Source organism: Myotis brandtii, unplaced genomic scaffold, assembly GCF_000412655.1.
Source record: "Myotis brandtii unplaced genomic scaffold, ASM41265v1 scaffold520, whole genome shotgun sequence".
Taxonomy (NCBI): Eukaryota; Metazoa; Chordata; class Mammalia; order Chiroptera; family Vespertilionidae; genus Myotis; species Myotis brandtii.
Genome location: NW_005369827.1, coordinates 2,900,921 through 2,925,529, shown reverse-complemented (window position 1 = coordinate 2,925,529; position 24,609 = coordinate 2,900,921). Strand labels below are relative to the sequence as shown.

Sequence of the window (24,609 nt, the reverse complement as noted above, 5' to 3'; positions counted from 1 at the left end):
AATGAGAAATCGAGTCTGCAGTGGCTGGCTCGATTCATTAGAGTAACGACATTAATGAAGCCATAGGTGCGAGTTCAGACCTGTGCGGGCCAGTTCATGCCACAGGGAGGGGAATCTCTCTACGGGGCCCAAAGGCACACAGTCCAGAGGCAGGGGCTGGGGACAGCTCATCAGGCACCCCGCCAGTCAGAACAGCAGGAAGCTGCGCATCTTGTTAAAAGTGCATTCTCCGTGCCACCTTGATATGCGATGGTAGAAATGCATATTTCTAACATTTTTTAATGTTAAACTCAAAATTGGGGACTTGGCTTATCTCTTGTCTTTGGCTGCTGGTCTCTAATGTGTCTTTTCCTGTGTTTCAGAGAGTCGCATGATCTTGGATGCCTTTGCCCAGCAGTGCAGTCGAGTTCTTAGCCTCCTAAATTGTGGAGGCAAACTCCTGGACTCCAACCATTCTCAGTCCATGATTTCTTACGTCAAGCAGGAGGGCTCAAGCTACACTGAAAGACAGGATCCGTGTCACATTGGGAAAGGGGTCCACAGTCAGACTTCAGACAATGTAGACATAGAGATGCAATATATGCAAAGGAAACAACAAACTTCTGCCTTTTTGAGAGTTTTCACTGACTCCCTACAAAATTACCTGCTCTCGGGGAGCTTTCCAACTCCGAACACCTCATCGGTCAGCGAGTACGGCCACCTGGCCGACGTGGACCCTCTGTCAACCTCCCCCGTGCATACACTAGGAGGCTGGACCTCCCCGGCAACGTCTGAATCCCATGGTCACCCATCGTCTTCTACGCTGCCCGAAGACGAAGAGGAGGAGGAGGAGGAGGAAGGCTACTGTCCCAGATGCCAAGAGCTGGAGCACGAGGTCATTTCACTGCAACAAGAAAATGAAGAGCTCAGAAGGAAATTAGAGAGCATCCCAGGTACCCTGTCATGTTACTTACAGGACAACTGCAACTTCTTTCTTTCCATTGTCTCATCTGTGTGTGTGTATGCATGCATGTATATATGTTGTTTATTTGTTTGTTTTTGGCCAGCGATGTAGAAGAGTTGGAAAAACAGGTATGCACAGGGTACCCTTAAGCCTGCCTGTGCCAAACAGAAACTTCAGGATGAGCCACTAGCCTTGTCCTGTCTGTGTTTAAGCCACATAATTCTTGGGTATAGGCCTGAAGGCCATAGTCACATTGAAAGATGTCTCTGTTGATATAAAAGTGATCCCTAGGTGTGGTACAGTGAGATGGAAATAGGCCGAGTAGTGTGAGCCTGAGTTTCCTTTAAAAAAAAAAAAAAAAGGCCCTGTTCCTTTAAAATGCCTTTTGTATTTTTACAGACATTGATATATGTGTTTTATTAATCAGTGATAGAAATTAAAATGAAATGATACCTTCAGAGAGTCAGGGCTCGAGTAGTAATGAACAGATGAACTCTTCTAGTCCATTAGTTTCTCACCTTTCCTGTTAAGTTTCAACAGGCAGGGTGTCTTTTTAGCATGCAAACTCCTCCGTACAGTTAATAAGCAGCTGTAAACTAAAAGGAATAGATCGAAGACAGACCAGTAATTAGGCTGATCCCAAACTATTTGTGCCCCTGGCAAAATCTGAGGCATTTTCTGCCTCTTAGAGACACTAGATTTGCAGAAAAGTAAAAGTCATCTTTATGGCAAGGTACTGATTGTGCTTATGTATTTGAATTCATGCCTGCATGTCTGTGGCTGACAAAAGATATTAAGCCCTGGCCAGTGTGGCTCAGTTGGTTGGAGTGTTGTCCTGTGCACCCAAAGGTTGCTGGTTTAATTCTCCGTCAGGGTGCCTTCAGTCAGGGTGCATATGGGAGGCAACCAGTTGTTTCTCTCCCCTCTCTCTCCTCTCCCCTCTCCCTTCTCCTCTCTCCCTAAAAAAAAAAGAAGAAGAAAAAAAATATATATATATATATATATACACGTTTTCTTAAAAGATATTAAGATCATTAGCTAGAGCAGTATCTTCAAACCTTTTTAATTACACAGCCATTGATAAAAAATTTTGAGCACCAGTGTACACATTTATTGGTTAATTACATAGTACATGTTCTATCCTAATACGTTATGTTCAAAATAAAGCATACATAATAAATTTAAATCTTTTAAAATCCTCACTTGGGGATATGTTTTATTGGTTGTTTTAGAGGGGGCAGGGAGAGAGAAACATTGATGTGAGATAAAAACATTGATGGTTGCTTCCCATATACACCCCATCTGGGATGGAACCCACAACCTGGGTAAGGGATCAAACCTGCAACCTGTTAGTGGTACAGGACAACGGAGCCACCCAGCCAGGGCTACGTTTAGATTTTTGAAAGCTGATACATAAATATAAACAGAAGTCACTTTTTTTCCTAACTCGGTGTCTTTGTGCCACCCAATTAGACGGCTGAATCTAGAAAGGGCATGTTGAAAGAAGTCACCCACTTGTTTATTAGCACACGTGGGAAGCAAAAACAAGTGTGAAGAATTGCCAAATCAGAAATTTATTTCCTTTCTTTTTATTTGAAAGAATTTTCCAAGTAGACCTAAGGTTTGGTTCAGAATATTTTGGAATTAGATCTAATACAGTAGTTTTATGGGAGAGAAGCAAGAGGTAAAGTAAATCCATTCTCTCTTTTGTGTTTGAGCCTTGGGGTTAGATACAGAGTCACGGTGTCTTCTGCCAGGTTGCCAGGTATCCCACCAGGTTGGCACTGACTGCAGGAGAGAGACTGGGTAGAACCTGCAAAAGTATAATGGAACCAGAGCACTTCCAAGTCAGAGAGATATGGGTGCAGCTAACACATCGTGGGATTGTACAACTTTCACAGTTCCATAAATGATGGTCGATTAACTATGGGATTTTACCCCCAAAGTGGTATTTCCCATTTTACTCCCCACTCCTTCTTTTTCATTGAGGGAGAAAATCAAGACGAACCAATTGTGATACTTATATCAGCTATTCAGAACTGTGGGTAAGAGTTCTAGAGTGCAAGGACAGGTGACATAAATGTCCAGGGTATTATTGCCTAATTCCTAATCCTAAATATTTGGTAAACTATCTGTCCTTGGTAAGTTCTATGCAGATAGGGGGTTTCAGCCCACCTCTCATTTCCTGAATCTGTCCCAGATGAAGTGTCTCTGTTGGGGATAATGCATCACAGCCCTGCCACTAATCATTGTCCTTGTCTACTTCCCGGGAAGACAGAAATGCTGCAATTTCTTGACCCCCTTTTGACGCTCAGACATTGAATAGCACAGGTTGATATTAGCTAATTACTATTACTGTAAGCATTTCAGCCCTGTTGATAATCTTGAACTTGAACCAATAGACATTTTACATGGAGAACAATGGTTGTGTTAATAATCTATACTGAAACCCAGCTATAAAGATGAAAATCAGTTTGACTATTATGGATAGAAAAAAATTACTATAAAGTGCAGGAAATAATAATTTATTTGTGATCACTTTATACATGTCCTCACTACCTGGGGACACCTTAACATTGGGCATCAGGTTGAACGTGTCACTTGGAGCTGAAAACTCGACTCAAAAAGGGACATTATTGCCCTCTTGCCTTCATCTCCCAACTTCTGTTTTGGCTAAACAACCAACCAGACTGGTGATCACCCAGGAATCCACTTTTCACTCCATTAGCTATCTGTTTTGAGGTGGGGAATCTGTTATTTTTAGATTCCCACTTGAAGAAAAGTGCAGCAAGTAGTACTCTGGGTTTGCATGTATCAAGAGTATTTTTCAAGTAGTAACTTTCCAGTGTAATGTGGGATCGATTTTCTCTAATCAGTGTCAGCTTCCCACTGGCCCCGGTAGGCCTCTGTTGTCCTGGAGGCCAGTGCATTTGCATGGAAGGAGCTGGGACTTTCCGCTGGTGGAACCTGGTTACAGCCAAGCAGGATGGATGATTATAAAGGAGATGGTAGCATCCCGCAGTTAGCAGAGGAAATGAGGTTAACAGGGAGATGGGGCACCTGCTCTAGGTCAGAGCCAAGACACTTGCCTCAGCCACTTCTCTGCCTCTCCACAGTCATGCTGGTGAGCAGCACTGAGATTCTTGTTTTGTTGTTGTTGTTCCTGTTTTTCCTGAAATAAAGCATGAGTACCTGAGAGCAATTCTTGATGTGAACGTTCAAAAGACATGAGCCTATTAGTTTACAGGAAGAAAAGATTTCGCTTGGGTAGCTATCAAAGGGGGAAAGAAAGGTGGTAGATCTTACTAAAAGGAAAGGTGGGCAGAGGTGTTCTTTCCAGCACCACTTGAGAGGGTCTGCATTACTGTCTTATTTGTGAAACATTCAACAAAGTCTTACTAATTATCAACTACCTGCAAGCAAAGGGCTCTGGACAATACTCACTAACTTACTTTCCAAAGTTAACTTGCACGTGTAGGCAATTAAATATTTTATCCCAAAGACGCATTAGCACATTTTCTTCTGTGTTAGATGATCACACTAGAAATTAGACAGTCTGTTTAAAAGTTTAAATTTTTTAAAGTAAAGTGAAAACAGGTTAAAAGAAAAAAGCCACAAAAGGAACGATGTTTGGATCAGGAATACAAAGAGCTGCGAGGTTATTAAAGGAAGGAAAATGGGCCCTAGCCAGTTTGGCTCAATGAATAGAGCATCAGCCTGCGGACCAAAGGTCCAGGGTTCGATTCTGGTAAAGGGCACATACCTTGGTTGCAGGTTCCTCCCCGGCCCGGGCCTTCGATAAGGACTCGTGCAGAAGGCACCAATTGAATTGTTTCTCTTACATCAATATTTCTCTGTCTTACCCTCTCACTTTCACTCTCTCTAAAAATCAATGGAAAAATATCCTTGGGTGAGGATTAAAAAATAAATAAAAAATAAAGGAAGGAAAATGCTGGGGAAACCTTTCGTGGAGAGGGCGTCAGCTTAGAGTACTGACATTTATTTAAAAAGCTTACCATCGCCCTGACCGGTTTGGCTCAGTGGATAGAGCATCGGCCTGCGGACTGAAAGGTCCCAGGTTCGATTCCAGCCAAGGGCATGTACCTTGCTTGCGGGCACATCCCCAGTGGGAGGTGTGCAAGAGGCAGCTGATTGATGTTTCTCTCTCATCGATGTTTCTAACTCTCTATCCCTCTCTCTTCCTCTCGGTAAAAAATCAATAAAATATATTAAAAAAAAAACTTACCATCAGCACTAGGTGACAAAAAGTCATAAGAGAATGGATATCAAATATCATTATTTCATGTAAATTAAGACCCCGGTGAATGTAAGGCACACCAATACTTTATGTTCCACTAAGAAAGAAGAAAAACACTGCAATAGATTATAATTATCTTCGAACACCAAGTTCAGAGATTTTAAAATATGAAAATACAGGTGTTAGAACCATAAGATATGGTCATTTAAAAATAATTTCCTAAGTAAAATTATTATGATACATTATAGGACAGAAATACTTGTTGATATTTTTAAAGAACTTTCTACTTTTTAAAAATTACACTTAATATCATCTCAGTTTATCCTCGTAACTCCAGTATTTCCAATTTACAGACAGAGGTGTTGAAACCTGGACAGGTGATCTCTGTGCAGACTTGGGAATGTACTCCAGGCCTCTGCTCCAGATCTAGGTTATTAGCAACTTCCACCCTCAAAACAGTCGATTCTCATTTTCATGGTAGTTATCTTCTCTAAAGTTGCTGTGGGCACTGAACACTGAACCATCGCTCCTAGGGAAGTGGTTGGCAAACTGCGGCTCACAAGCCACATGCGGCTCTTTGGCTCCTTGAGTGTGGCCACGAAGTTTCAATCGCACTGTACATGAGTGCCCACACGTGGTATTTTGTGGAAGAGCCACACTCAAGGGGCCGCAGTTTGCCAACCACTGTCTTAGGGCCGTGGTCGGCAAACTTGGCTTGCGAGCCACATGCGGCTCTTTGGCCCCTTGAGCGTGGCTCTTCCTAAGCCTTAGGAGTACCCTAATTAAGTTAATAACAATGTACCTACCTATATAGTTTAAGTTTAAAAAATTTGGCTCTCAAAAGAAATTTCAGTCGTTGTACTGTTGATATTTGGCTCTGTTGACTAATGAGTTTGCCGACCACTATCCTAGGGGAAATGCAGAGCTAGGTTCCTGTGAGCCTTTGGTCACAGCATTTTTATCAGCCGGGTAATACCTTATTTTATGTTTGTTTTTGTTTAGAGAGACCTTATTTAATATATAGTGTTGACTGATTAACATTGAACTCACAGCCAGCAGCACTATAACTCATGCCTGAATGAAACTGACCTGACACAGATCATCTCCGTAAGGCACAGCACAGCCTTCTTGCACTTGGCAACACTAGACGGCACTCAGCTGTACATTGGAGTACATTTTAAACAGCGCAATCACCAACAGTAAGCGCAAAAATGTGAATCATGTGGCACCGAAGAGACCATGAAAAGGACACTTGTTTGTTGTGTGAGAGCTGAAATAGGCGGAGTGTTACCTTGCTCGGCCTCAGCTGGGAATGTGTGCGTGGGCTGCTCAAACTTTCCAGTGACCTGCAAACAACCACACGAGCCCCTTGAGTGTTGATTTGACCATTAGAGAGCAGGCAAATTTGCAAATACAGAAGCCGCAAATAAAGGGGATCGCCTGCTACAACCTGGAGAACTAACCTTGGATTGCACAGTTCTGATCCTAGTAGTCCACAGCTGTCATTTTCTAAGTAAGATTCTTAAAAGTAAATCCATGTCAGCTTTGGGGTAATAGTAATTTTGCCAGAATAAAAAGCCCTTGGAGTTAATGCAGTGTGGATTCGCCAGTACCCTCCACTGCTCACACCGCCCTGCAAACTCACATGTGCCCAGAAGTGCTTGCGGAAGAATGCTCGGGCTGACTTCTGGGCCTGAGAAACACTCTGTGATCATATTTAATGTGTGTGTGTTGCGGGGGGGGGCGGTGAGGACAATGAATACATGTACATTTTTCATTGTAAAAAAATTAGAAGCTAGCCAGTGTGGCTCAGTGTCAACCTATGAAGTAGGTGGTCACGGTTTAATTCCCAGTCCAGGCACATGCCCAGGTTGCAGGCTCTATCCCCAGTGTGGGGCATGCCGGAGGCAGCTGATCAATGATTCTCTCATCATTGATGCTTCTATCTCTCCCTCACTTCTCCCCTCCTCTCTGAAATCATTAAAAATACATTTTTTTAAAAGTTAGAGCAAATGGTATGAACAGAGAATCAAGTTTTTTTACTTAGAATTTGGTAAAAGTCATCACAACTCTTGTTACAGCCGTAGGTGAGGTTGAAGGACACAGAACAACATGATGGGAAGAGAATGGATTTCAAGTCAAACCGGAGTTTGGATTTCTGCTCCTGCTCTTTGCAGGCTGTGACTTTTGGCAAATCACTTAATGATTCTGAGCCTCAGATTCCTCTTTCTGTAAAGTGAGGTGAATAATACTATAGGAATGTTGGAAGTATTGTGTTCATATGTAGCAACTAGGTCTCCCAGTGGGCACTCAGTAAATGGTGACTTTAAGAACCAGAGAGGGAAACTTGTTGCCTAGTAAGACAGAAATCTTGAGTGGTTTTCTTAGATTCTAAGTGGTATTCTTACCTTGTAAAGAGGCACCGTTCAGTTAGTTCCCCAGGTGAGGAACCTCAGATCTGTCCATACAGCATCTCTCTCCGCTGTTCTCAGTCTCTTCTCCTGTGGATTCCAGCTCAGACATACCCATCAGTGGCTCCCTCCTCTCACCCTCTGCTTTCATCGGGGCCTATCTCACAGCATGGGCTGCTGCAGTAGCCACTCAGCTCCTCTCCCAGACGCCAGGCTCTCCCACTGCTGAAAAGCCTCTAAAGGCTTCACACGTCCACGGAATCAAGCCCAGCACCCTCCGCGCGGCACGCGCAGTCCTCTGCTGCCTGGGCTTTCCCTGCCTGTCTCTGTAGACTTGAATCTCACTTCCCGCCATACACCAAGTGTCCCAGCCCCCTGGACAGTGCCATTCCTGAGGAGCCATACACTTTTTGCCTCTGGTCTCCCCTTATGCCTGCTATCCCTTCTAAGAACACAGTGTCCTTTTTCCCACTTGAGAAACTCCACCTCACCTTTCAGTATTCGGTTCAGGGGACACTCCTCTTTAACAAACCTCTCCCACGGTTCCCAGGCAAAATCAACCACTTCCCATCAAGCCTATTTCTGTTAAAGTCGGTATCAGGGGAAGGTTTTACTTTCTGTATGTGTCCCTCTCCTGATGGCCTGAAACGGGAGAGGCAGGCCATTAAGGTCCTTGAGGACAGAGACAAGTCACCTTTGTATCCCTGCTCTCTAGCCCAGTCTCAGGCATGTAGCATCCACACGTCAATTAGATTACACAGAATGTTGTCATCATCAAAAGCATAACCATGCATCTGTTGGCTGAGTAATGCTTAAAGCTCATTGTTTATTTCTAGCTATTTACAATTCAGGAGCTCATACTTTACAGCGACGATGTAAATAGGACACTCGGAGATGTTACCAGCGCAGATGGCCTGGTCGTCGAAGACCGTGAAGAATGTCGGTCTCCCTATGAAATTGCATGCGGTATATTTTGAGATCGAGTTTTGAGATTTACAAACAATTATAGAGCAAGGTAGCTTACATAACGTTTGAGGAATGAGAAGAGAAACTGTGATCGAGATTATAACACAATAATCTGCAATGAAAATCAGGCCCTTGAAACCAAAGTGCCCTTAGAACAGGCAAACAGAGAATTGCAGCAGCTCCTTGGAACAGCCGTACTTCACAGTTGTCACTCAGACTAGACAGCAGCCAAGTCAGCAGAGTCGAGTAAGGGGCCCCTCTCAGGAATACACTAGGCTCCAGTTCATGAAATAACAATAGTTTACATTAGGCAGTATGTACTGGGTGCCTTCTGCTTTACATGCATTTCAGTTAATTCATGTATGCAGTAAGTAATATCCCTTTTTTTTAGAATCCTCGAAATTTAAGTTAATTCATGTATGCAGTAAGTAATATCCCTTTTTTAAAAAAATCCTCGATATTTTCCATTGATTTGTTTTTTTAATATGTTTTTATTGATTTTAGAGAGAGGAAGGGAGAGAAACATCTATGTAAGAGAGAAACATGGTTCGGTTGCCTGCCTCCAGCACATACCCTGACTGGGGACCACACGCACAACCTGGGCATGTACCCTGACCCGGAATCGAACCAGCAACCTTCAGGTGCCTGGGAGGGCTCTCAACCAACTAACACATATTGGCCAGGGCTCCATTGATTTTTTTTATAGAGAGAGGGAGAGAGAGAGAGAAAAAAACAATCTGTTGCCTCCCGGGGATCAAACCCCCAACCTAGGTATGTGCCCTGACTAGGAATCAAGCCCGCAGTCTTTTATGATGTGTATGGGATGACGCTCAACCAACTGAGCCACCAGGCCGGGCGTAATATTCTTGTTTTACAGATGAGATAACTGAGATAACAGAGGCTAAGAGAGGTTAACCAGTTAACTGTCACAATATTTTAAATTTAATTTAAAAAGGTCCACCACTTGCATCTATAGACGCTTATGGTGTACAAATGGTTCAGTAGCTTGCCCAGGATCACACAGTTCAAAAGTGCCAGAGTCAGTTCATGAAGGGAAAAAAATAGTATCCATAATTACCTTTGGACCAATTCCCCAGCCTTTCTGTCAGTGAACTGTTATATACTAGTATTCTCTTAGACCAGCTTCTTTTTTAAAATATATGTTTATTGATTTCAGAGAGGGAGGGAGAGGGAGAGATGGAAACATCAATGATGAGAGAGAATCATTGACCGGCTGCCTCCTGCATGCCGGAGAGATGGAAACATCAATGATGAGAGAGAATCATTGACCGGCTGCCTCCTACGTGCCCCCTACCCGGGATTGAGCCCACAACCCGTGCATGTGCTCTGATTGGGAATTGAACTATGACCTCCTGGTTCATAGGTTGATGCTCAACCACTGAGCCACACCAGCTGGGTCTCTCAGACTATCTCGAAGACCCTGTCTGTGTGGGTTTAACTAACTTTCCCTGACGATGATGTAAATCATCCACCCAGCCCAGGGCATCTTCGTTGTGAGCGCAGCACATTCATCTAGGTAGCTCAGGTATTTGCAACCTGATATTGGCAACCGATTCCTCTCAGTTTGGACTTGATTGACGCAAAAGATCTTTCTACTTTGCTTTCTCCCTCCCAGGTATTTGATACTTTTCCCAGAATTGTCAAGTATACATTTTAAAATGTCACTACATAGAGGAGGAATAAAATGGTAAATGTCAATATCAGGACAGGCAGTGGGGACATTTGGGTACCTTCATAGCCTCACTTCCCGTTAGTAAGAAGTTGCTACAGTTTTGGTTCCTCATTTATTTTTTTATTCAACCTTCTAGATGGACCTGACTCTGTCAGAATGCGTGAGTGAGTGAGCCCTGCCCGATGGGGCTGCAGGGGGTGGCTTCTCCATCAGCAATGACTCGCTTAGAATTCATCATGTGCACCAGGAGACAATTAGGTGTGAAGGCCTCTGGAGCATCAGTCAGCTAGCTCCTTGGGAATCCTGTGATCTTTCGGCTGCCGTAAGCCCTGACCTGTCTCTCCTTAGAGGCCAAAGGAACAGTGTCAGGCCGTGGCTGCACAAAACCACACGGGAAGCCCTGTCCCCTCACTCCCCATCCGTGAGGGCCCCACGTCCTCACTCACAAAACCCAGTGTGTCCACAGAGCTGTCGGTAACAGAACAAAAGGGCAAGAGGACCGCGGGTTTTCCACCGCTCCTGCTCGGTGCCCTGTGTGCCCCGGGCAGGCAGCATGGGGTAGCTGTGGTCAGGATGGTTCTTCCCCCTTTCCTCTCTGCTTTAAGAGACACAACTACCTCCACTTTCCAGGCTGACTGGTTTATTTTATTTTTTTTTCCACAGAAAACATTTCACTTGATTTTATAGCTTCCCTGTGTAAATCTAGGCAACTCTCCTAAGAGCCCTCCATCGGGGGTGATGTCCCAGATCCGTGAGGGCAGGGGCCCTGGGGAGAGGGTCCTGTGGCCTCTGCCTCCTGAGGACCAGGGCTGGGAGTTTGCCATGGGGGGCAAAGGGGCGGGCGGGGCTGCTCCGGGGCCCGGGCCGTGGTTATTTCCGGTTTTTAGCAGTTGGCTCAATCTAAGCCTTATCTTCCTGGCCTTCAGCCTTGTGCCAGGCACCAATCAACAGGACCCACTCGCCTAAGGGGAGCCCCTTAAGTGCAACATGTCTGAAGCAGCTGACCTGGCTCATAGCTCTTCGCACTGCTGCCCAAATACTAGTATTTGGGGTGTACAGAATGGGAGAGTCGACCTCCGAGCCCTTCCAGGGCCCGTGATCAGCACTGAGGGTAACAGAGCCAAGGAATGGAGACATCCCTCAAACAACTTTCAGATTCTTCTAATACATGCCCACTGTAGAAATTGTTTAAAACTGATGTTTGCAAGCGCGATAAAGGATGAATGTAATAGCTACACGAATCCTGCTACTAAAATATAATCATGGTTAATAATTATTAACACTTTGGCTTATTTCTTTCCAGTCTCTTTCTCTAGACACATAATTACTTTAACAAGGTGGAAGTCATACTGAATACTCAGAATTTTATTTTATTAGATGTATTAGGGCAATATTGATTAATAAGATTATATGAGCTTTGAGTGTACAATTCTGTGATACATCATCTGTTTATTGCATCATGTGCTCACCACCCAAAGTCTAGTCTCCTGCTATAACCATACATTTGACTCCCTTCTGACCCTCTCCAACCTCCCCCCAGCCCTCTTTGCCTCTGGGAGCACCACACTGTTGTCCGTGTTCATGCATTTGTTGGTTTGTTGCTTTCTGTTTTTATTCCACATATGAGTGAAATCACATGGTTCTTGTCCTTTTCTGTCAGACTTATTTTGCTTAGAATGATACTCACAGGATCCATCCTATTGTTCCAATGGCAGGATTTCAAATATGAGTAAGGGATCAAAAGAAGTTTCCATTCAAATCCTAATCCATTCATCAGTATTGACAAATTTTACTGAAACTTTCAAACTAAATCCTGTACCTTGCCCGTGTTACTTGGCAAAGCAGTGACATCTGTCCAGTTGCGTTCGATTCTAACCACAAGCGATGAGGACAGAGTGCTGCTCCTGGGGTGCTCCCGCTCAGCCTGTGCAGAGCAGGCTTCCACACAGTGAGTCAAGTGGATCCCAAAGGAGGCTCCCAGTCAGTGAAAACCAGAACTCAGACACAAACCTGTGTTCTGCCTCCATTCGCTTCTCCAGTCTGCTGCTTTTTCTCCCGTAATTAATGCCCATTGCAAGAGATGGGTTCTCACTCACTATGGAATCCGTTAAGTGGATTAGACTTTGAATAGGCAGGTGACATTGTGGGTACTTGACTGGTCTTATTAAACTTTGGTTTAAGGAAAGTCCTACTTCAGACTTGGCCAGGTACGCCTTCTTTTTGTTGACTTTTGAAGAATATATTTAAATGATGATTCAAGAGTGGCCTGTGACACAGGGCTGTAAGGCAGCAGCCTATAAAGATGGTTATTTAAGAAAATAATTTTTCGGCAAGAAGAAAAATTTCCTAACCCACTCCTACTTCCTGTCATTCAAATTCTTCAAAGGGTGTTGATGGGGTTTTTGATTTGTAATGTCAATGTGATATTGCCTAAAAATCCCAAAGCTGTTAGCAGTGGATAAAGATGGTCATTTCTGGGCTGTAAGGCAGCAGCCTATAAAGATGGTTATTTAAGAAAATAATTTTTCGGCAAGAAGAAAAATTTCCTAACCCACTCCTACTTCCTGTCATTCAAATTCTTCAAAGGGTGTTGATGGGGTTTTTGATTAATAATGTCAATGTGATATTGCCTAAAAATCCCAAAGCTGTTAGCAGTGGATAAAGATGGTCATTTCTGTTTGCTTTCTTTAAAAAAAAAAAAAGGTGGTGAGAAAAAGTAAAGAAAGCCCAGTAGTGGTACTTTAAAATTGGGGCTTAGGTTAAATATTTCTTATTTTCTTTAATGTGACAAAATCATCTTAAGAAAACACACAGCTAAGACACAGTGGCAATAATTCGTATAAATTAGGCTATTACCTGAGCTATCAAGGCCGTTAAAAACAATTACATACTTAGTACTCCTGAAAGGCTTCTGAGATAAATCTTAAGATGTAGGAATTGCTTATGCAATGCTACAAAAAATGCCGGGCTCTATGTTGGATTACTGTCTGGTCAGTTTTATTGTAATTACTCAGTGATTCTATAAGACTAAGCCTCAAAAAAATAATGAGCAGTTAATGAACTACACAATAACCAAATCTGAATCGGGCCAGGTCAGTTGAGTTTCTTGAGAGGAGAGAGAATAGGAAACCTAATGGGAACTGTGTGGCAGGTGTAATTCCGGTTTGAAACAGGACTAAATTGCATGCCAGTCCTGCTCTCTGAAGAACTAGGTATAAATCTGTCATTAAAAAATGAGCGTTATGTTATTGATTAAAAAGTAGTAGAGTATTAGCTTCCAGTATTTTCATTTTAAAGAGCATCATTGGGCACAACTGTTACAACTTGAGTGAAAGAAGACAAATCATGTTCCTTCAGTGAGATGTTCCTTAAATTCATCTTAGATTAATTTTGACTGGAAAGTTTTCAGGGAATTGTGCTGAGCCTAAAAATTCCCCCCAAACCTTAGCATCTGTTCTGTATTCACAAATGGAAATAACTACATGTCAAATGCAAGAAGATTCTATTTCCTTTAGACCAGTGGTTCTCAACCTTCTGGCCCTTTATTTTTTTAAAAAAAAATTGTTTTATTGCTTATTCATATTAGGTAACTAACATAGCTACCTTGAAAAGTTATAAGATGGGAATAATAACAAATGAATATATATATATATATATATATGGTATATATTCCTATGTCCCTCTCCAAGCTTTGAGCTGACTTTTTTTATTTGTAGTGCTTTCTGCAAAACACAAGCATTTAGGTCCTTGTGCTGCAAAGATGCAAAGTTAACTAGTATTTTCTTAAAGAGAATTTCATAATAGTACGAGAATATAACAGACCTTAAAAGCAATATCTCCTCCTGATTTCAATAAGCTGAATTTGTGAGAGGCACAATAATGTCTTCATTTGCTAGAAAGATGTGTTCAACTATAATGCCATAACAAGTTCTGAGTTTGGCTATAAAGATAGATAAGCCTCTTATAGTGGTGTCATGCCTCTAGACACGTTCAGTACCTGCATCTGTGGCCAAACTATTGCACAAAAGGAAATTATGAGGAGTTTTAACTTGATGGGTGGAGGAGAGGGTGTGTCTCCTTGTGTGTGTGTGTGTGTGTGTGTGTGTGTGTGTGTGTGTGTGAGGTACAGCAGCTTCCTGTTCTTAGAGGTGGTACTTCATAACCCTTCTGTCCCAGGCAGATCCCTTGCAGTGGTTCTCAATTTTCTGGCCCTTTAAATACAGTTCCTCATGTTGTGACCCAACCATAAAATTATTTTCGTTGCTACTTCATAACTGTAATGTTGCTACTGTTATGAATCGTAATGTAAATATCTTATATGCAGGATGGTCTTAGGTGACCCCTGTGAAAGGGTCGTTCGACCGCCAAAGGGGTCGTGACCCACAGGTTGAGAACTGCTGCTTTAGACCGTCTTTTTTTTTTTTTTTACAAGTTTATGTCAAAAGTCTTTTTAGACCTTAAAAGTGTTTTGTTTCCTTGTGGCAGGATAGCTAATGTATAATCATTGCAATTTCTCCCACCAGTGCCCTGCCAGACTGTTCTAGATTACTTGAAGACGGTGCTACAGCATCACAACCAACTCATGATCCCACAGCCAGTTGAGCAGCCCTCCGAGGTAGGTCTCCATTTGTAATAAGGTAAATGTTGTTCCATTGAGAATTTCCTTAAAATGAAGCGTCTTGATGGCTTACCCACATATCCCAGAACAGGTTGGCTAACAAAATACATTTCTGACTCGCTGAGGCTTAGGCATCTACCACCTGTGAGGATGTAGCCTGTGGCAAAAGATGATGCATGTATTTAACTCCCAAAGAGTCCATCTGTATGCTGGGGGCAATAAGAGAGAAATAGCCGTTTAAATAATGTGGGAAGTTTTCCCACCATTCTTTTGGCACAGAGGGGACTGGAGATGGGAGTCACCACCTGTCATTCCTCAGGCAGAGCCAGGGTTCCAGAATGCCTCTTTCTGTGAGACCGAACCCAAGCTGAGGTTCTCCAGTGTTTAGATAGATATTTCCCGAACATTAGGGCCCCTGAACGTGAGCATTTTGTTCCTCTGGACCTCAGTGGAAGAAACCACGGTCTCTTCACCGTGTAGGAGAAGCGGTCTGTTGTGATGGGAATGGCTGTACCTGTTAAACCAGTACATTTGTACAGGATCTAAGGCTCAGTTTTCTGGGTGTGTGATTTTCACCTTAGGGACCTCAGAACCTGAATCCAGTGGGAGAAGCCACTGCACTGTACCTTCCGGGGTTACCAGTGTCTAGGATTGATAACAGTAGGTTGCAGTAGCTCAGTTTTTCCATTTGGCAGGGTGAGTTGTCCAAGTTAGTAACAGTACGTTGTTGACCCACTCTGTCATCTCGTGGTCATACATCCATTGGCATTCCCCGCGTCCAGTTAAATAATATGAAAGTACTATCCCTGTGCTTACCACTTAGTAGATCCTGCCGCACACCTGTTCCCACCTGACCCCTGTGCCTCTCTGCTGAAGAAATACAAGGCCACACGGTTGTCCAGTTCCCCACGCTGTGAGAGACGGATGAAAAGGGTGGAGTCATCTTGTGCAGACTGAGACTCAGTGCCCTGTGACCTGAGATGCTCCCTTCCCCTGAAATTTGGAGGAGGGCTTTCAAAGGCCTGGTCCTTTGCGGCAGCCACAGCCTATCCTTGGTCCCACCACACCCCATCTCAAATTCAGCAAGATAGTCAGATACCCTAGTTGAGTTCCGTGTACTGACTTCTGCCACACTTACATCAGCCTTCGCGCACACCCCACAGCCCCATCGAGGGCAGTGCCCTTGCCAGTGCCGGCTGGTCCACGTCTCGTTTACCCAGCGCCGCCGCCTCCTTCTAAGACCTGGTGCTAGCCTTTATGCTTTGTCTTGGGTACTGATTTCTCTCTTGTTTCTGGGTCATTCTCCTGAGTATCAAACACACTCAAGTCTTCCCACCCTGAAAATAAGCCTTCCTTTTCTTCGTCCTTCTCTCCACCAATTATTATCTTTTCTTTTTCCTTCCATCACCCAAAGAATCCTCTGTCAGCACCTTCATTCTGCACCACAGCACATCTCCCTCCTCGAAGCCTAGGCCCGATCTCATCCCCATTAGCCTCCCTAGTGCCTGCCATTGAAAGCACTTGCCAAATGGTGACCTCATTTTCTAAAAGTGATTAAACATTCAAAAGATGGGTCTCTGTTCGTCATCTCCACCCTCTGAATTTCCACTTGCTCTCCCACCACCTGGAGTCTGTCTCCAGCTCCACTCTGTGTCAGAATGCCCTATAAGAAGCCTCAGAACGGTCCCATTGTCCAGTCCAGGGCCCTTTCTCAGCCTTCGTCACCCCCAGAACTTCACCCTCCTCCATGATCTCTGCGGCCTCCACGCCAGGACATTCTTCTGGTTCCCAGCCTTTTCCATCTGGTGTTCACCAGAGTTTCATCTTGCATTGTTCTCTCTTTTTAAAAAAATTTTACTTTCTTTTTTTAATATATTTTTTGTTAATTTCAGAGGGGGGGGAGAGAAAGAGAGAGAGAGAGAGAGAGAGAGAGAAAGAGAGAGAGAGAGAGAGAGAGAAAGAAAGAAAAAGAAGAAAAAATATCAGTAATGGGAAAGAATCATTGATTAGCTGCCTCCTGCACGCCCCACACTGGGGATCAAGCCCACAACCCAGGCCTGTGCCCTGACAGGGAATCGAACTGTGACCACCTGGTTCATAGGTCAACGCTCACCCACTGAGCCAGGCAGCCGGGTCTGCATCATTCTCTTGCTCTCCACGCCCTTTCCTGGTCGGTCATGTCCTCTCACTCTCTCTCTGAACATCAGCCTCCTGTAGGTTAATGAGTCCCTAATCCAGCTCCAAACCACCAGTCTCCAGGCCTCAACTCTGGACCAGGGGGTCCAGAGCCTGACCAGCAGTGGAATGCCATGCACCCCGAACTCAAGACACCTTTGAATGCCCATCTGGACTCCTGTTTTATCTACAAGAAAAGCAGCACTGCCTGGCCGGTGTGGCTCAGTGGTTGAGGGTCGACCTGTGAAGTAGAAAGTCACAGTCAGGGCACGTGACCCAGGTCGCAGGCTCGATCCCCAGTAGGGGACATGCAGGAGGCAGCGGATCAGTGATTCTCTCTCATTATTGATATTTCTATTTCTCTCTCCCTCTCCCTTCCTCTCTGAAATCAACAAAAATATATTTTAAAAAATTTAACAAGGCACCAACCCCAGGCAGAAATTTCTGAGGCATCACTGACTCTCCTCGTCCTCATTCCTGGCATCCACGTGTTTGACAGCCATGTTGAATAGTCTCTCATCTTGTCTCTGGTTCACGCTCATCACTTTTCACCTGGGCTGTGACAGTAGATTCTGTCTTCTCCATTTTCCACACTGAACTTACTTTTCTAAAGTGTGGATACAAAATGAGTGTCACATACTGGATTGCTCCTTAGGACAGGGCCCACGGTTTCCTAGCGTAACATTTCTATTATACAAAAAGCACATCTGAAAAGCTTGCTTTCTCCAGGAAGCTCTCCCTGATTGCCAGACCCTCTCTGCTCACCAGGACATTGTTTATAAGATGAATTCTGCACTTACTGAAAAGTCAGCGTCCACCTGAGTCTTCCATTTGGTTGAGTCTATGAAGACATAGAGCACTCACTGTTCATCTTGGTTTTTTCAAAGTTGTCTCAACAGTAGGTCAGACTTTAATAACCTGTTGGTGGCGAGTTGAGGAGGGTATGCGATCAGAATTCTATGGAAACATAAAAGTAGGGAAAATGCCTACATTTCCTCTGCATAGGACTATTAAACTTGACCCATCATCATTACTACTATATTATTTTTATTGTCATGTCAGACATATGAGCATTTTCTCATTGGTATTATTTACTACATTTTATTTCTATTAACCATGTACGGTAAATCTCATCCACAACACAGAGCTTTCTGAGTTGTTTTAAGCTGTAAATTACTTTCTTTTTCTTTCTTAAGAAAACTGCCTCCAGATGCTATTTCTGTATTTTATGAGTGCTACATTTCATGGAAAAGTGTCTGAGTATATTTTGTAAGGATTTGAGAAAGCTCCTTCCCCGTATTGTCGCTCCCTAATCTCAAGTACCGCCCGTCTTGAAATAGACTCAACTCTGGCCCGAGAGATGAACTCTGAAATCGGGGGCAGGGTTCCCAGCTCTGCCTTTTGGCTTAGGAGACCTTGGGAAAGGACTCAACCTCCTTGGCCAAACAGCTGTGGGAATCCTAGCTTGTCGGATGAGCTCACACACCCAAGGGAAAGCCCTTTTAAAACTTGTGCAGTGTTGAATGACCACAAGGTTTAAAACTAGCTGCACGGTCTCCTTTTCCCAGGCTGACAGGTGCTTACAGGGGCCGTACCTGAGAAGCTGGTTTTCGCTTAAGGAAGGTGGGAGTCCTCTGTCTTCATCGTCCTTTTCAATGGCCCTCTGACTTTGATGGTCTCCTTAAAGTTCTTTAACTTTGCCAGTTTATTAGAGTCAGAAGCTCTTCAAGTGTCCCAATGCCGCAGGGATTAAAAACAAGGCAAGAAGCCTGCATTGCAGCGCATTACTGTCTGCCATGTGCTGGTGGCGGTGGAGTACACTGCTTCGTCAGTCACAGATGTTCATCGCACCTGCTCTCCCGTGCACTGTTCTCGGCCCTGGAAGAAGACACAGACGAAAGCAGATAATCATCGCAGCCCCCGTGGGCTTATCTCCTGGTGGGAGATTGGTGGACTCCTCCCCACAGACCTGCAGGCTGGGATTGTTATCCTTATTGGGACAGAAGACAGCTTACGTTTAGAGAACTTGTCACCTGGCCGGGGCCTGCACCAGAGCCCACCGCTGTGCTTGCACCGGCATCTCGGCCTGTGGCCAGGGGTACAGAGTGCATGTGGCAGCCTCGGGCTGCTCACCCGTGGCTCGATACATGGTGACGGTTATTAGGGAGGCTCTTCCACAGGAACGCTTTTGACACAGTCCGTGGTCTGAGGCAGCGAGCCCTGGGTCCCACCTTCCCCAGGCCCCAGTGGGCTGCGCTCTGGGCTGAGGGGTCAGCCAGTCAGAACCCTGTGACCCCTTCCCTCCCTGTGCATGGGAAGCAGTGGAATTCTCTTCCTTGCTACCTGCCTCTGTCTCCTCCCGGACATACCCTCCGACCCTTATCTTTGTGAAGGGCACCCACTTCTCCTGGGAATCATCTGGACTCCCCAGGCTCCCAGACCGTGGCTCTCTGAATTGCCTGCCTGACCCCCTTGATTCTACATCTTTCATGCTGGCTGCTGCATCTACACTGCCACAGACTCGAATCATTCCTCCATCTCACCTCCCCCATGAGACAGCAGCCTCGGCTGAGGTGCCCTTTGGGACTCTGGGCTCCTGCCCATCACTTGGTCATTTGTGGTAGTACACAGAGCCAGGGTTGATTTATGCTCCCAAATACTCGTATCTTAAACCTTAAACCTATGATAACTTAGTTAATTCCTTCCATTTTATGGTTAGGGAAACTTGGATCCAACAAGTTGAAGTAATAACTTGCTCAAGAAACACAAGTAAGACCCGGAGCCAAGATTGAATTAAAGCCCAAATGGAACCCTGGACAGTGTTGCTAAGTGGTTAGAGCGTCAGCACGTGGCCTGTGGGTTCAGTTCTCGGTCAAGGGCACATGGCTGAGTTGCAGGTCTGTTCCCTGCCCCCCAATCAGGGCACGTGCGAGAGGCAACCAATTGATGTCTCTCTTAAATCAATGCCTGCGCCCTTCAACTATCTAAAAGCAATCTATATATATACAGAGCCAGGGGCCATGGCAACCAAACGGACAACCTAACAGGCTGGCAACAAGGCCAGCAGGGGAGTTAGTGAGCAACGACCAAACGACTGAGCAGCAGGCTGCGTGGGGTGACCAGGCCAGCAGGGGGTTTAGTGAGGGACGACCAAATGACTGAACAGCAGGCTGTGTGGGGCGACCAGGCCAGCGGAGTAAAAAAGTCAAACTTAACGTAATTAAGCCTCTGTAGATACAGCTATAGGAAATACAGGTGATAGAAAAACATGTTGAACAACACTACCAGGTTGTAATTAGCTAAATTCTATAGGACAAACTACCCAGTCTCATCAATCAATATTAATAAAAGAGTAATATGCTAATTAGACCAGACGTTTCCGGACAAAGCCGCAGTGACTGCGAGGGCCGGCAGTGGCAGCAGCAGCGGGGTGATGGGGGCAGTGCCTTCCCCTGATAGGCCTGGTCGCCTGCCGCAGAGGGAGGCCACACTGCGGCTTAGGCCCACTCCTCACGGGGAGCGGGACTAAGCTGTCAGTAGGACATCCCCTGAGGGCTCCCGGACTATGAGAGGCTGAGGGACCCCTCACACCTAGTGTCATGAATTTCATGCACCGAGCCTCTAGTAGAAAAATACCCTCGGGTGAGGATTAACCAAAAAAGAACAAGTTGACTTTAAATTCAAATACAAACCGTGTGCAACATCCTCCCTTAAAAAGGAAACTGAGTCACACTACTGCTCATTCACGAAAGGATGAATGCTTTGGAGATGAGTATATAATCCAGTGACGGTTTCATAGCCAAATCTGGTCGTCCCCTTCCTGTTGGTGTCTATGCCGTTTGCCCTTCTCAGCGCTTAACTGCACAGAACACTTTTTGAAATAAAACCCTAATAGACCCAAACATTGTCAAATTTATAACCTGTAGTAAATTTGCAGAGCTGTAAAATGAAATGCGTTTTCCCTTCTTTATTTGGTACACCTTAATTACTGGGGAAGGAGTACATTAAAACTGAGATCATGGGTTAATTAATTGTCCTGGACTGTAGAATTTTATGGACAGCCAGAACTAAAGTAATGGTTGTGTAGGAGCAGTTGACTAAACATGGCTTATAAATGTTACAGAAATTCCCATAATTAGTCCCACTGCAGCTATTTAGCTTGGGAATTTTATAGCAGACATAAATTACGAAGGTGAAAAGTACGAAAAATTTTGAATTGACATAGTGGCATTTGCAAAAGCTATAATTTGAAAAAAACACCTGTTTTGTACTATTATTAATTTTTTTTCAGTTTCCACAATTCCCCCTTTTTTAAATTTACTTTTTAATGTTGTTTCCACTATAATGTAATCAACGTATATCCGGTGTTAGGTGCATAAGCACAAGTGAGACCTCATGGAAATAGACCCCCAGCATCATTTCCAAAAGTGCGTCACTGCCAACCCCAGGAGGAAGGGGCCTATTTGATCACACTCTTCAAAGCCATTTCTGCATATTTTAATGGATTGAAAAGGAAAGTTACGGGTTCTCTTTAAATAGTGTTCCCTGTCATTGGATCTTGACACATTTTAACCTACCTGTTAAAATGCACGTTATAAATAGCTCCTCTTTCAAAGGTGTTCATTATACCTCATTGGCTCTTGTTATAGAAAATGCAAATGTAATTTGAAAAGTGCCCGTTCTGAGTGTGAGCAATTACGTGTGCTCTTCGATACCTGGTTCATTGTCAGCCCACAGCCACTTGGTGAGAAAGCACGTTTGCCTTTGAAATGGAGATCGCCTCGCCTCGGCTGCTGGCTGGCTGGCTGGCTAAGTGGGTAATGAGAAAATATTTCGCTTTTCCAGGGAAGCAAGCAGCTGTTGAACAACTATCCTGTCTACATAACGAGCAAGCAGTGGGACGAGGCTGTAAATTCTTCAAAGAAAGATGGGAGACGGCTCCTGCGATACCTCATCAGATTTGTTTTCACAACCGATGAGCTTAAGTACTCATGCGGCCTTGGGAAAAGGAAAAGGTCAGTGCAGTCAGGAGAGACAGGTCCCGAAAGACGCCCTCTGGATCCAGTTAAAGTAACATGCCTCCGAGGTACTGCATCCTTCCGCTCAGCGTCGCCATCTGTGATCTCATTTCACCGCATTGGCTGTGGCTCGCGTGCAAGTGTAGCCCTTCCCGTTTCTTTGGTTTTTTCCCCACTGAGATCTCATAGGCTTCATGTGGCCCATCTACTGGGTATCGACAGGTTCTCTTTAAAAGCTCCTTGTTTGCTTTAGCCTTGGTGTTCTCCCTGAACGGCACGTAACATTGCATAGCACCTCATGTTTCACGCTTTAAGTTCCGACTTGCTCTGCGGCCAGAGGAGGCCATTTCCGGCCACACTGGAGCCTTGGGACAGGCACAGAGGAAGGGAAGACGTGGAATGGTTTGTTTTAATTAGTCAAGTGGTAGGTAGAGCCCATTTTCATTTGCAGCCTGTGGCCCACCCCCTCCCCATCTAGCTTCCCTCTCAAGAATACATGCCCCCAAACTCCTTACATTTATTTAGAATTCATTTTCCTCAGTGCCTAAAGTATTACTTGGCCCTATCAAACTTTATTCTATTAGTTTCAAAAAAGTTCCTGTATTAAAAATAAAGGCAATGCTTCATCAGTATTAATAACTGGTTACTTTGCATCTGATCCACACTTGGTAAGCCAGGCAGGGGTTGAGGAGGAAGAAGCAAGAGATACACCATTCATGCAGCAGGTTCAAATAAACAGACAGACATTAGCCAGCTAGGAACATTATAGAGCCAACAAATACACCGTTCACACCTGAAAAATGTCATATTAAAAAGCTCAATGTTCACCTGGATAGGTCAGTAGTAAGTTTATTGGTTGGAAAGGTTTAACAGTGACTTACTCTGGACACGGATCAAATATTTCCTGACGAGGAAGCCACAGGGGAAAACCTGCGCACTGACCAGGCCTCGGTTATCACCCAGGACACACTCCTGCTGGGTGCCCACAGTGACTGTTAGTGTGCTAAACGCCTATGTAGTATTTGTTAGCAGCCGAGTTCCCCACGCCCATCCTGAGCATCTGATTCAACTGGTCTGGGGCGGGCATGGGGAGGCTGCATTGCTGTGCCTAGGACCTTCCTGGGTGATCCTAATGCCCATGGCCCTAGTGGCCCTTCAGAATACCACGGGCATGAATACACCCATATTAACTAGGCACAGGTGCTCCAGAGCACCCCCTGTTGGCCATTCTGGAAATTCCACTTGCTCAGAGTGGGTACGATGGAAATGTTCAGGGTCTTTCTGAGCCAACTACCCATGATGTCCTGTATTTTCCAACATCATCAGAGCTGATGGGATCCTCACCAAGAGGACCAGAGGCAGGGGCGGGCCTGGGACTCCCCTGAATGTAGGCTCCGTGTGCTACGGAAGCTGCCCTGGGGCTAAGGGACTCAGAATAAGGGGCCTCAAATCCCTTTGCAGAAATCCGTATTAAACATTTTACATGTTAACTAGCAAGTATGTGAAACAGGGATTAGCGCCAGTGCCCGTGCCCTGAGGATGCTGCCACACCCACTGCGACACTAACGCCGGCCAGGCTGCCTGAGCAGCGCTGCCTGCTCCAGCCCGTGCCCGCGTGGGGACATGACCCACAGGCCTCCACTGGAGAATGTGGGGGCACAGAATGGTAGTTGTCTGCCCAGGGCAGCTGGTTAGAGCATTTATATGTCTGTCCCAGAAGCTGCAATCCTAGGACCCTCCTGTGACCTAGATGGGATTCCCTCCCTAAAGGTTTGGGCCTGGTGACTCCCCGGGGTGGTGAACAGGATTACAGTGGCCAAGGAAGCCTCAGACCAGGGCCACTTTCAGTGATGGAAAGCAGGGAACTCGGGGAATAGAATCAGCCTGGGCTGGCCTGCTCCCAAAATGCGTCCCGTCTGTGTAACAGAATGAGCCCTACCTTTAGCTTTTAATTGCCTGTCCATTTCAGGGACAGTCCTGTCACAGCGGTAGATGGGAGCGTGAGGCGGGGGAGTGTCACAGCAGTGCGTCCTCATCCATTAGCCTCTCTTTCCTCTCGCTGATGCTTTGAGTCTCTCATTTCCTTGGGTTCATGTGAGGAGGGGATCTGAACAGATAGGGGAGTTATTTAAACAGTTGTCGAATGCTCAGTGAATACAGAAGGGACTTGAGGAGGACAGAGGAGGAATAGGAAACAGCCCCGGCTTCTGGAGCTAATAAGTAGTCCGGCTGGAGATGATTGGAGGACAGTGGTGAGATAATAAGGTGCAGATATTTGAGTCCTTGAGGTCCCAGAATACCTCCTTTCTCTGCCCAGCACTGTCATGACCTGGACTTTATAATTGCCCTTCAGTGTTTCCCAGGCTCGCACCCCAGGATAGGCTGTCAGGCTCCCAGCAGTTGCAGAGTGAGGAGCTGAATTAACAGAATGCTTTCCCCAAGGAAGGCGTCCAGGGCTGGGACTGAGGGAGGCAAGTGAGTATCTCACCTCGGGCAGAATCAAAGGGTGTGCCAAGCCAGCAACCTG

The 24,609-nt window shown here is 45.1% G+C and overlaps 1 protein-coding gene across 2 annotated transcripts in view; it reads left to right on the top strand.

The window, feature by feature from the left end:
* The first annotated feature begins 365 nt into the window (after positions 1–365).
* Positions 366–24,609, top strand: part of BEND4 (BEN domain containing 4) — a 26,745-nt gene continuing 2,501 nt past the window's right edge. The window contains exons 1-3 of one of the 2 annotated variants that reach the window (XM_014548687.1): positions 366–932; positions 14,795–14,886; positions 21,910–22,079. In XM_014548687.1, coding sequence (XP_014404173.1) covers positions 371–932; positions 14,795–14,886; positions 21,910–22,079 — 824 coding nt within the window. In that variant the 5' untranslated portion in view covers positions 366–370. Of the gene's footprint in view, positions 933–14,794; positions 14,887–21,909; positions 22,151–24,609 lie in introns of both variants that reach the window. The other variant, XM_005877479.2, reaches the window with a different exon arrangement.